At 35.8% G+C, this 14,313-nt stretch overlaps 1 protein-coding gene across 1 annotated transcript in view; it reads left to right on the top strand.

Annotated features, from left to right (window-relative positions):
- DIAPH3 (diaphanous related formin 3) overlaps positions 1-14,313 on the top strand; it is a 498,555-nt gene that overhangs the window by 307,530 nt on the left and 176,712 nt on the right. Inside the window, exons 23-24 of the mRNA XM_059377539.1 lie at positions 1,840-1,965; positions 10,025-10,188. Of these exons, the coding sequence (XP_059233522.1) occupies positions 1,840-1,965; positions 10,025-10,188 (290 nt within the window). The remainder of the gene's footprint in view (positions 1-1,839; positions 1,966-10,024; positions 10,189-14,313) is intronic.

Raw genomic sequence — 14,313 nt, 5'->3', positions numbered from 1 at the left:
AAAAAAAAAAAAAAAAAAAAAAGGAAATGAAAAGAGTAAATGAAACACCCCAGGCCTAATTAAATAGAGGTCTTGCTTGTGAATAATTGACAAACAGACATAAAATTGAAAGAGCAGAGCATAGCAACCATGTGTTACCATCATGAGCAATGTATAGCAAGATTTGGTTACTTGAGTTAAATAGATTGAATTAATTAATGCACTAAATGCTGTCATGATAGAAATATTTTATACACTCTTTTATTTGTGTTTTTGTCTTAAATGTAAGGCTGACAGAAAGGGGAAGCATGAGTAGCACAAAACTAATGAGAAAATATGCACCTAATGTAACTTCAAAATGGCTTCACTAGAGTGGGAGACAAAGGTTGAAGTATCATCGCTCCCGGCACAAACAGCTACTGTCTGTGGCTCTCGGAAGAGTTCATTCATTGGCCTCATTGAACATTGGCGCCGAGTGGCTCGATTGGTGACTCTTGTTTTCGTCTCAGGTCATGGTCTCAGAGTCCTAAGATGGGGCTCCCTGCTCAGCGGAGAATCTGCTTCTCCGCCCTTACCCCTGGCCCTTCCTCATGCACACCCTCCCTCTCTCTATTTCAAATGAATTAAAAACAACAACATTGTTTCTTCAAATTAGCCTGCCAAGTGATTTTACAACAAAATATGTAAAGATTTTATTAACAGCTAATTAATATGTTAGAATAGCTAATTAATATATTAGAATAACAAATGTTATTTTGTATACAGCAAATTTAAAAAACAAAACTCCATGTTCTCATGCAACTTTCTTTTTCATGCTTTCCTTCTATTCCATTTTATTGAACCAAGGCTATAAATGTGTATTTTTAAACTTTCCCATTTTGTTGGGCATTTAGGTTGCTTTCAAAGATATTCCCATTCTTACAGGTGAAACCTGACTCTTGTCAATTTCTCAGGATTAATTGGAAGCCTAAACATAGTAGCATACTTAGAATTACTATATGCATTTTTTCATCATTATTTCATATAGTTCACAGTAATGGGAAGCAAAAGAAAAAAAGTTTTAACCAAAATTCATCTGAGCACCCAACCTTGGTTTGGGTCTCTATATCTTTATATATCATTATGTATCATTATATAATGATATAAATATATCATTTATGTATCATTAATTTTTTTCCTTGATGTCATCTGAAACTGTGCATAGAATTTAGGCAGTGATGACTCAGTGTCCTGCTTGGTGACCAGTACATTGTGATAGGGCCTTAGCGCCCCCCTGTATTTGTTCATGGGCACTGTGAGAGTAGCTCACAGTCAAAGGAGGAAAATTGTTCTTAGATAATAAACACACATTGTGCTCAGGGTACCAGTAAAGAAAAGGTGACAATTGTTCTACATGTTGCTAAAGTAGCTTGTGCTACCTTTTCATTCCCATTAGAGATTAGCTTGGACAATAGAACACTCTTTTCCACGTGCTCATTGTTCCCTGTCGAGAGATCCTGATTTCGAAAAATGTTAAAATTATGTTGAAATGGGCTTAAAGTTCAAGAGTCCGTATTTGCTCCTCTTTTTCTGAAGGGATTATTTTGTAGTGTTTATGGTGGTCAAGGGCTCTAATTTTAAGTAAAACTCTATTAAATGTGGTTTATTCCTGAGAGCATTTCCTAAATTTCATCTTATGTTTTTTTAAGTAGGAAATTTCCTTCATTTTTGCATTTGAAAACATAAAGGTTTAAAAAAATTAGTGAAATTTATCTTTAGTAGATTGTAAGGTTTTTCCACAAATGTTTTGGTGTTAAAGTGTTTTACCTTTTATATATTATAATTTTGTCCTTTCAAGGCATTTAATATACTCTCTTTTAGTCTCTGCAGAAACGCTGGAAAAGAATTTGAAGCAGATGGGAAGGCAGCTTCAACAGCTTGAGAAAGATTTGGAAACCTTTCCCCCTCCTGAGGACTTGCATGATAAGTTTGTGACAAAGATGTCCATATCCTTCCGATATCTAAATAACTTAAGTCACTAGTCTACTAGAGTTACAATTTATTTAATGTTGTAGGTATATTTGCATAACCAGTGGTTATTCTGTAGTGCCAAATAGCAGTTTAACTTTCGCCTTCTTGTGGGAAAATTTATCAGTGTCTTTGCCTATTATGAATAATACGGAAATGTGCTTTCAATTCTTTTTTAAATCAATTTGGATATTTTCTCTCATCTTTGCCCTTTCATTTGCCCTCTTTCTTTCTGATGTTCATGGTAAATTGAAAGGACGTGAAAACTGAGTTTTAGGAAGTTTGAATCTAACTCATTCTGTGATTTAGATGATTCTGAAATGTTTTAGGAAGGAAACAAAGGCTTTGTGAACTGGTATAACTAGTCAGCTTAATTTCATGGGTTGTTATACAACATTATCTCATGTTCCAGAAACTTTAATATTTCCTTTAGAAATACTGCCTAGTTCCAAAATGAAAATGGAATTTGTCGTGATCACTACTTGTATAGGTCTTCTCCAAACCGAAAATAAAATGTGTGTGTGTCTGTGTGTGTGTCTGTGTGTGTGTGTGTATAAATGAGACTTGTGTCCTTAATTTAAGGTTTCTTTTGAATTCGATTATCTTTGGTTTCACTAACTTTGTGGCTTAATCTCTAATGAGTAATTGAAGTAATAAACTTTTTTTTTTAATTTCCTGAAATGAATGTTGAGTTGCTTTGCAAACCATTCTGTGAGATTAGAGACTGATATCTTTTGTGTTATAATAAAGTATTACTACTATGCATTATTAAAATCCCATATGGACCTCAGAATTTTATATGAAAGGATAACCCACTTCCAATGAGCTCTTATAAATAGACATTCCTAATATTTTAAACTGAGATACTTGAAATCAGATAACTACTTTTCCTCTTCCCATATCTGCTCCCCTGAGATTTATAAAATCACAAAATTATTATTTGGTTTGTCGTAGATTTTATTGTATATGCTTTCAGCTTAATTGTGAATTAGTTCAATTTTTAGCTTTCTTTGCTCTCTCTCTTGGGAAATATCATAAAAATGCACTCCAGCAACAATCAATTCAGGCTAATGTGTTTGTTTCCTTTCATATCTCTCCTACCCATCCAGTTTCTTGTTTTATTAGATAGGGCACTGTTATCACTACATTTGAGAAGGGTTTTTTTTTTGTTTGTTTGTTTTTTGTTTTTTTAAACTAAAGGTGAAATCCGTATTTACCCATCAAAAAAATACTTTCGCAGCACCTTCTTATTTGGCAATGTATGATTTTTAAAACTAAATTGGTTATTGCAGTTACATTGGCTTCATCATTCTTAGCTCCCCCCCATCATTTTATCATGTCAAAATATTTATATGCGACAGTTTATTTTAATCATTAAGCACTGTTAATTGAAGTACTTTCATTGTTCCCTATAGAGAGAACACATTTTAGAAAAGGGTTTACTTGCATGCAGTTTCTGGTAATACACTGTGAGCGTACTAATTGGGAGGCTTGGGTTTCTGGAACCTATAACCTAAGATAAATGCCTGAGCTTGGAGTGAAGGTGGTAGAATCCCGCTCAGCAGAGGATCCCAGGACCTATCCACACTTGTATTCATATGACACAAGAAACTGAATGATGTTAGCTTCTTGAAAGGTATGCAGCTCATAAAAAGCAACCAGCAGGAAATCAGAAACAGGAAGGATGATGCTTTGTTGGAAACAATTTTTCATTCTGAGTACAATTATACTCCATGGACAAGAAAGCTACTACATCCTGTCGCTAAATATCACAACCTAGAAGCCTCTAATGAACTGATTAGCATTCATGTATCTCTTGGAAGTCAGATATATGAACAGTTGGTGTACTTTGCTATTGACAAAGCTTATAATCATAAATATTCTTTGCTGAGATTAGATTGCACTCGTTTGCTTTTCATCTTGGTTAGACATACTAGTTTCGAAGTAATTAAATTCATTCATTGCAAAGCTTTGTTTACTTTAATTAGGACTGACAACAAGTCACATTTTGAATATTAAATGGATTTATATAGATCTTATTAAAATGGCAAATTGTGAGCCTCTTATCAGATCTCAGAAAATGAAAGAATTCGGAAACTAAAATGCACAATGAATAAAAATGTCTTTAACTAAAGTTTGGGTTCTTAACGCTCAAACTTTGCCTTAAGTTTTAGTGCTTATTAGTTAAAACGCGTGTCTAATTGTTTGGTTCATCAACCAATTCTGAAAGAATGTATGTATTATTTAACTTGCTAGGGATGCATTTTTTACAAGTAAATATTTAAACAATCATGACTTAGTAACTTAAATAATCCGTTAATTGAATTGTTTTAAATTATAATGATAGAATCTGTTATATGAAATTTCGCTATTAGCATTCACTTACAGTATATTGTAATTTTATTCTTCCAGTGACTGCTTTTTACTTATATAACTACTGAGTATAAAAATGTGAATTTAATACATCCTTTTAAAATGCATGTAGTTATTTCATATACTCACATTGACTTTTTAGTAATACTTATGTTACTTTCCAATTGCTAAGCCTGGGTCAGAAATACGATTGGAGTTGACCGTTTCCACTGTAAATATTTGCTTGAAAAATTTGGGACATGAATTTAAGGTAGGGCCACCAACATAGTTACATGCAAACTATTACATGTGAAGTATCCACACTTACCTCTTCTATGTGAGAAAATTAGGAAAATACCAGGATTGGTGTCATGTGGTGCCTGTTCATTTCTTTTGAACTTTAGATTCTAGAATACTTCTTATATTAAGGAAGATAACAAATAGATCCTAAAGCATTGCCTTGAATTTCTCCTTGCCCGGAATTTACCTTTTCTTCTCTTCCTACCCCATCTCCTGAGTCTCTTAGAAAAAGTCATTTTGCCAGACATTTCTATATTTTTGTATTTGTCACACTTATAATCACTTGGCTTTTTCTCATGTTATAGTCTTTAAATTTCTTCACTGCAATCTTACTTTATTTTCATACTTTTTTTTCCTTGTTCTCGTATATAGCAATGTGTTAGGCACTTTTGAAATTATTACACAGATGCTAAAACTATTCCAATAAATTCCTTGAAAGACTTAGATCTTATAGCTGTATTCCACACTGTGTAAAACACAGCATCTTTTAGGTAAAAGAATTCAGTACCTTTCTATGTGATTGAACAGCAGTTAGAAAGTAAAATAGAGGAATGGGATCTGTGAAATATAAACTCGTATAATACATGTCCATTTGCAAGAGTGGGAGTTTGGGTAATTGGGTGTGATTTGTAATAGAAGATTTTTCTCTTGAATTTCCCCTCTCTCCCTTCCTCTCTTCCTTCTTAACTTCCTCGTCTTTCCTTCCTTATCTTCCATTGAAATTCTGTTTTTTTGTTTTGTTTTGTTTTTTGGTTTTTTTAAGATTTTATGTATTTATTTGACAGAGGGAGAAACAGAGAGAGAGGGAACACAAGCAGGGGGAGCGGGAAAGGCAGAAGCAGGTTTCCTGCTGAGCAGGGAACCCGATGCGGGGCTCGATCGCAGGACCCTGAGATCATGACCTGAGCCGAAGGCAGCTGCTTAACAGTGGAGCCATCCAGGCACCCTTCCATTCACATTCTTAACAAACTTCTAAAACTTGTATTAAAATATCCTGCTCCTCATCCAAATCGGTAATGATCTTTTCCTTCCCTGAAGCCTCACTGTGCTACAGCTACAGCACTTGGTGCTCGCGGCTCTTTTGTTGTAACACTCCATTTGTTCCAGGCCATGTCCCCTTAGCCAGGAGTTGTCCGACAGCCTGATGTAAACTAGCCTCTCTCTGTCTGTATAATATCACACACTTTTATTTTCATCATTACACTTATCACTCTCTGACGATTCATGCATTTCCTTCTTTATCCTCTGTCCCCACTCTCCAGAAGGTATGTGTCATGAAAGCAGGGATTCTGCTTACCTCGTTAAGTAGTGTTTTCTCTATTGCCCAGAACAGTGAGATGCAGTGGAGCTTAGTGAATACTTACCGAATGGCTGGCTTGCTGCCTGGCCGGCTGGATCCTGACTACTTAAGATCTATGAAAGGTTTTAGCTGTAGGGGACCGACTAAAGCTGGTCCTTGTAAGATGTGTCAATGGAAGTGATAGCTATCATAGTGGGGGGAAAGCACAATAATCAGGGCAGGACAGGAGACTGAATGTGGAATGTATTTGTGCTGGGTGGTTTCACCGTCGCTCAGTGAGAGAATAGCCCATCAGCAATGATGTGGAGTGCCTCATTAATGTAACCGTTTATTCTGACCTATCAGACAATCCTTTTAAACTGAAAATTAATTTGACATTTTCCCAAATTGTTTCTGTTCAGTCACAATTTTGCCATTCTTGTGGGTAATTCCAGTTATTCAAAGCTCCACTTCATTCCTTTGGGAGCAAATTGTTTCATAGATAACAATGATAAGAAAATTAACGTAGAAAGCTCTCTAGCTGTTAAAACAAGACCATGTCATTCCCATGGTTTTGGCTCTTGGTTTTCTTTCCCATCTTATCTTTTTAGTTTATATAGAATTGCAATATTTTTATTAAGAACATTCAGGCAGGCGCCTGGTAGCTCATTCAGTTAAGAAATTGACTTGATTTCGGTTCAGGTCACAATCTGATCTCTTGTGAGATTGAGTCCTGTGTCGTGCTCTGTGCTGGGTGTGGAGCCTGCAGAAGATTCTCTTTCTGGAGGCACCTTGGCATAGTTGGTTAAGCACCTGACTCTTGCTTTCAGCTCAGGTCTGATCTCAGGGTCATGAGGTGGAGTCCTGTGTCGGGCTCTCCACTCAGTGGGGAGTCTGCTTGAGTTTCTCTGTCCCTCTCCCTCTGTGCCTGTATCCCCTCTCAAATAAATGAATATTTTTTTTTTTTAAGAAAACTCTCTCCTTCTCTCACCCCCTCAACACCTTCTCTCTTGCTCTCTCTCAAAAAAAAAAAAAAAATGCTTAAGCATATTTCTAATGTTTTATTGACTTGTGATTACTATCTGAAAATCCTAAGAAGTGTTATTGGGTAATACTTAACAGCTTGACTTTAACCTGTTGACCAAATTGATTCTTTTTTTAAGAAATATTTATTTATTTGAGAAATCACACAAGCAGTCAGGTTGGGGAGGTGGTTGGTAACAGCAGACAGAGAGGGAGAAGCAGGGAGCCCAATGCAGGGCTTGATCCCAGGACCCTGGAACCATGACCTGAGCTGAAGGCAGACACCCAACAACTGAGCCACCCAGATGTCCCCAAACTGATTCTTGAGAACGGGCATATTCCCTGGTATTAGGATAAAATGACTAATATTTGTGAAGTGCCTGTTACTAAAATGCAAAGCCTTACTATGCAATGAGGGAGAAGAAGAGGAGTAGCTTTAGGACCATGCAATTAGCAACACTCCCTAAAGTAGTACACTTAGCGTGTTGTCCAGCACACCTATTTTCAGGGATTCTCTTAGGCCTTAGCATTACATCCAAATTGTATGTGTGTGAATGTGTAGATATGAAATTTTTTGAATGGAAGTTCCATAGCTTTCATCACACTTCTGAGGAGGCCTGTTACCCTTGCCACCAAAGTTTAAGAGTGATGACACACTAGCGGAAAATGAATAATTGGCACCAATCTTTTGACAGATGAGTAGACTTAATGCAGCCAAGAAGATGGAACACAGCATCTACAGACGGGACTGATTGTCAGAGGTGACTGTCCTCTAGAAATGTGGTGGGACCCAAGCCCTAGTAGGGAGTTGGACTAACAGGAACAACTCAACTCTGTTCTAGCAGAATACAATGGATTACAAATGCTGTGTGTTCAATGGAACGAACTTAGAGCCATAGAGATGAGAGAAAAAGGCTTTGCAAAAGAGGAAGAATTGAAGGAAGCTTTAAATGATAGGTTTGGACAAGCAAAGGCAGAAATCAGTTTCTCTTTTAGACAAGAGTTGAGAATAGATAAATAATCCATATGGATATAGCCTGTGTCTGGGACATAAATAATTTTAGGTGAGAGTTATAGATTGAATAAATAAACTAATGCTGATTTCTGACCTTACTATATAAATGATGGAATGATTATTTCATGTTACAAATGAATCACCATATGGTCCATTTAATGTTAGTTCCTGAATGTGTTTCAAATGTTTTTTAATTTACATAAATTCACTTTACAATATTTCATGAATATGGATATTTCCTACGACAAAGTGATTGAAAATCCGTCACGTGTGACTGTATTGTTATAATTTCTTACGATTTTGTGATTTGAGTAATTATACAAAATCTTTTGTTACTCATCCAAGCATTAAAAATTGATACTGCACATACATTCGTTAACTGCTGCTACTGTTCTGAAGTAGATTCTAGAAAATATAAGGAGGCATTTTGCTATTCAGATTAATATAAACTGAGCCACAGGAAGATCTAAAGATTTTCTTAAGGTTGTTAAAAAATATCAACTCTTGCATTAGAATCCAAACTTCCTACATTCTAGTTTATTCGTTTTTTCCTAAAATACTATATATAAAAGAAAGAAGAGCAGAGTATGGCAGGGGAAAGAAGAAAAAAGAACGAACCAGCTTTAGAAGGGTAGTAGGTAATCTGTGGTCTGACCCTAGACATGGGTATAAGTGAGCTGTGATTGCCTGGGATGCCTTTCCTTTTGGGGAGCTTGGGTTCTAAGTGTCAGAAATTTTCTGTGCACCTTGAATATCACTACCCATCCGGAACCAGTGCTGTCTCTTACTCAAAGTGAAGAGCTCAGATCAGTTTCCTTATTTTATCTTCTACTGGGGAATACTCTGATCAGAGGAATCCTATCTTTTAAAATTGAAAATTGTGGAAAATCTTTCCTTTAGGTTATAAATATTCCATGTTCGGTTTTGTTTTCTTGGTCTTAATCTAGTTGTTTTTACTACTGACTTGTAAAAAAAATACATTTTTTTTACATTAAAGACAACAAAATGGCTTTCATAAGCTTAATTCTATATGTTCCATATCTTTAAATGTCCCAACGAGCCATAGAGGAATATGAACAATACTCTTAACAGTGTCATCTTTTCAGAATGAGGTATGGTATATCTAACTGCATTAGTGATTTGTCACACCACAAAGGAAATGCTATGGTTTGTTTAAAAAATGTTTTCTAATGCTATCATTACATTCACTGTTAGCCTTCTGAAAATCAGTGTGCTTTGAGCTGTGTTGTCATAAATAAGAGAGAGAAGAACATTTCTGTATGTGCAGGTATATGTGCCAGATCATAATTTTAAATAATGTAATGCATAGAATAAGGTATGTACCAATTTTCCAAAGGAAAGTTAAAACATGAAGTTATGTTCATTTGGAGTTCTTAATGTAACTCTTAATTTATTTTTGGATTGATTTTAGAAGCTTAAAGCTTAAAATGAGTAAGTGGGCAATAAAAAAGCTAAGTGTTTACATTTACTACAAAGTGGTATTCATCTCTCAAAGAATTTGGCATTATTAACTCATTTCTCCTTGGAACAGCCCTGTAAAATAAGTAGTGTTCTCATTCCCATTTTATAGATGAGGAAATGGTAGCACAGGGAGATAGAGGCACTTGCCCATAGCCACTTACCACCAGGTACAGGAGTCTGAAATTGACCCCAGTTGGTCTGTTTAACCTCTGTGTTCAGAGCCCATGTAGTTGATTTCAGTATTGTGGAAATTACTCCATTTCAGCTACCAAGCTCTACTTTAAATCATACTGCATGATCTGAATAACATATATACACAAGTTGGAAGTAGAATTTCCTGGAACTCAGTTGTAAAAGAAAAATTTTAAATACTTAAATTTTCTGATAATTTTGACAAAGTTATGAGATTGAAGTTAGGATTTCACTGCTGCACAGGATGGATTGAGTTGTAAGAGCAGTGACTTGTTAGAGGTACTTCTGGCATTTTGGAGATGTGTAATAGTGCCTAACAGTTCAAACACTAGACTCCCAGATTTTTCCTTAAACGTTACTTTGTAAATTTCTGAATCCCTTAACTATAACATACAGCTTTGTTATCACTGCAAAAGAACAATACGAGAAGCTTTTAAAGTTACACGAAAAGATGGAGAAGTTATACCAGAGTCTGATGGGATACTATGCCATCGATGTGAAGAAGATGTCCGTGGAAGACTTTTTTAATGACTTAAATAACTTCAGAACCACATTCATGGTATGTTAAAATTTTCATTTGTTTTCTAAAAAGGTGTCTGTGTCTATACCATCGCGTCAATTATTACTTTAATTTCATTACCTTATTCCACTCTTGTTGTCTGTAGTAAAAACCTACCTTTCCCTATGTTGAAAGTTAGCTTTAAAAATTTCTGATTTTAATACGATTGAAAAATAGAAAGTTTGTTCTCTTTTTGGCCTTCCCAACATTAAGCTGTAATTGGAAATTTTGATTGAAAATGTGACAAATTCTGAAGTTTTTCATAAAGACTCCCCTCCTGGCCAATTATAGAGCACTTTTATAATATGTTTTTGGCTATGAATTTGTTTCTTTATACTTAAGATCAATTTGTATTTTTGTGGTGTAATTTCACCAAATTCCATGAAGCTCTTATGAAGCTCTTTTTCTTTTTTTTTTTCCTTTTCTTTTCTTAATGCATTGTACAATAAGCTACCTGTGATTTGCCTCTGAATGGATTTTACATTCCTAGGGTTTCCTTTAGATACTTTAATAGGGAGGTCAGGTCTTTGATGTGGAATCCTTTCATTTAGGCATTAAAAAGATCTTTTGAAAAGTATTAGCTGATTAGATGAGGAAAAAGAACCACACACATATTAAAGTGAGAAAGCATTGTTGCCTCCCCAGGGAAACTGGTGATACATTTTTGCAATAAAAAATTATGTTATTCTTAATAGATGGGTAAGTCATTTCTCTATTTCAGCAAATGTTTGTGGGAATTAAAAAGTTTCTTGAAGAGTAAAGAAAACTTGAATTTTAAAGAAGCGTTTCTTTTTACTCCTAGGAAAAATTTATTGCTGAATGTATTGCACTTGGTTATGGTGAAATAGTCCTTTAATCAAAACTCAGTATTTTAAGGGAAAACTGGTCTACAATAAATACACGTTTGCCCATAGCTTTAGTTTTTTCCCTCTACAAATTCAAAATGATTCTTTAGTTTTTCACTACCAGAAGTAGAAAAATTGGATTCAATTGATAAGTATATTTATTATGTCTCTATATGTGTGAACTATTATACAGTATATTTCACTTTTATATCTTATGAGGCAACATGGCTTTAGTGGAAGTAGCAAAGGCTTTGCAGTCTAAGAATGCTAGGCTTGGATTCCACACTAATTATGTGACTGTGAACTGATGTAACCTTACTGAACCTCAGTTTCCATATTTGTAAATAGAAATATTAATTCCCTTCTCATAAAAGTGTTTATTAAACCAGCTACTACATATTAAATATTTATTGCAGCTTCTTGCACATGGTAGTTGTTAAATGAATTAGTGTCTGGTGAAGGATTAATTTAGTAGGCTTGAGGTATTCCAACCCTGCGTATCTCAAAGAAAGTACACACCCTCCCTTGGCACCTGGGAGGTCACCTGTAGCCCTTAGAATACCCTGTCTCCCACAGATCAGATGTTTTTGGATGCCTGGGGCCTTGGACCAACCTATATATTGTTTTGTTTTGTGGGTTTTTTTTTTCCATTTTATTTTATTTTATTTTACTTCTTTTTGGTGTGCCAGTATTTATTGTTTCTGCACCACACCCAGTGCTCCATGCAATCCATGCCCTCCTTAATAGCCACCACCAGGCTCACCCAACCTCCCACCCCCACCCCTCCAAAACCCTCAGATTGTTTCTCAGAGTCCACAGTCTCTCATGGTTCATCTCCCCCTCTGATTTCCCCCAACTCCTTTCTCTCCATCTCCCCATGTCCTCCGTGTTATTCCTTATGCTCCACAAGTAAGTGAAACCATATGATACTTGACTCTCTCTGCTTGACTTATTTCACTCATCATAATCTCCTCCAATCCCATCCATGTTGATATAAAAGTTGGGTATTCATCCTTTCTGATGGAGGCATAATACTCCATTGTGTATATGGACCATATCTTCTTTATCCATTCTTCCATTGAAGGGACAGTTCTTTCACCATCTTGGTTCTTTCACGGTTTGGTGACTTTGGCCATTGCTGCTATGAACATTGGGGTACAGGTGGCCCTTCTTTTCACTACATCAATATCTTTGGGGTAAATACCCAGTAGTACAATTACAGGGTCAATGGGAAGCTCTATTTTTAATTTCTTAAGGAATTTCCATACTGATTTCCAAAGTGGCTGCACCAACTTGAATTCCCACCAACAATTTAAGAGGGTTTCCCTTTCTCCACATCCTCTCCAACACATGTTGTTTACTGTCTTGTTAATTTTGGCCATTCTAACTGGTATAAGGTAGTATCTCAGTGTGGTTTTGATTTGAATCTCCCTGATGGCTAATGATGATGAACATTTTTTCCTGTGACTGTTAGCCATTTATATGTCTTCTTTGGAGAAGTGTCTGTTCATGTCTTCTGCCCATTTTTAGATGTGATTATCTGTTTTGTGTGTGTTGAGTTTGAAGAGTTCTTTATAGATCTTGGATATTAGCCTGGGGCCTTGGACCAGCCTATAGATAGTTTTTGCTAGAAATGTGTTTTATGGGAACTCCTGGGTTGCTTAGTCATTAAGCATCTGCCTTCTTCTCAGGTCATGAGCCCAGGATCCTGGGATCGAGCTCCACATCAGGCTCCCTCCTTGGCGGGAAGCCTGCTTCTCCCTCTCCCACTCCCACTCTCTTGCTGTGTCTCTCTCTGTCAAAAAATAAATAAAATCTTAAAAAAAAAAAAATAAAAGAAAGAAATGAAAGAAAGAAAGTCCATGCCTACATGACTGACCTTCCCAATAAAAACTCTTGATACCAAGACATGGGAGAGTTCCCTTTCTTGGTTGTACTTCCTATGCATTGTCACATGTCATTGCTAGAATAATGTAACTCCTCTGGGAGAAATCAATTGTGATTTTAATCTGTGCCCTTTCACTGTAATAAAGTGTAACCATGAGTACAAGAGCTTTTTAGGTTCTGAGTCCTTCCAACAAATTATCAAACCAGAGGGTGGTCTTAGGGACCCCTGGACACAATTATGCATAAAAGTATAAAATAGATATATGGAATAATAAAATCTATCATATATTGAGTGTTCTGTGAACCAGATATTCTTCCAAATGCCTTATATATGTTATCTCAGTCAATCTTCATAAAAGTTGTCCACCTTTCACTGTTACCATCCCTCTGTGTCACAGAGATGGAACATATCTGGCTTAATGTCATGTAGCTATAAAATGGTAGAACAAGGATTTGAACTCACTCTGTACAGGCTTCCTCCAAAAGCCTGTACAGTTAAATGTTATGTAGTGCTCCTTCTCATGTTTTATAGCTTATATTCTGTTTTACAGATAAGATCACTGGCATACAAAGGGTTTTCTAATGAAACAAAGGGTTTAAACATTTAGATTGGCATTTGAATCAAGTCTAATTCCAAATTTTTCTAAGATCTGGCAGGATTAAAGGGCTTTGGGCATTCTGGGGGTAACTTGGTCATTGTGTTACTAAGTGATAGGCAGAGAGTGAAAGTGTTGAGTTGAGTGGAGAACCATTCAAAAGAGGAGGGTAATAAAGTAAGAACAACACTTTATTTCAGAGTTCACATGGTTCCTAGAAGTAGATGCTGTCACACACACATATGTGCATTGTACTGAATTAACCTCATTAGATATAAATATAAATATGTTTTATTTTATTTTTTAAATTTTATTTACTTATTTGACAGAGAGCACAAGCCTGTGGAATAGTAGGGAGAGGGAGAAGCAGGCTCCCTGCTGAGTAAGGAGCCTGACACAGGGCTCGATCCCAAGACCCTGGGATCATGACTTGAGCTGAAAGCAGTTGCTTAACCAACTGAGCCACCCAGTGCTTAAATATTTTATTTAAATGAATAATTTGGAGAGGAAAGTTTCTTTTGCGTAAAAATAAAAAAAGACTGGAAGGAAGTGGTTATATCAAGGTGGTGAATTTGGCACACACATTTTATTGTTTCCTCCTTTGTGGTAAATATAGTTATACTGCTTGAATTTTAGACAGTGTATGTTTAAAAAGATGACAGTGTCAATATTGGCAAAAATTTTTGACAAATGGTTTGTTTTCTCAAATTCTCCTGATCCCTTATGTTGCTATTTAATTCCACACTATTCAGCTTTGAAAATCCAGTTAACTTCACTGAATCAGTGTGCAAATTTTA

Source organism: Mustela nigripes, chromosome 15, assembly GCF_022355385.1.
Source record: "Mustela nigripes isolate SB6536 chromosome 15, MUSNIG.SB6536, whole genome shotgun sequence".
NCBI lineage: Eukaryota > Metazoa > Chordata > Mammalia > Carnivora > Mustelidae > Mustela > Mustela nigripes.
This window is presented reverse-complemented; position numbering and strand designations above follow the sequence as displayed.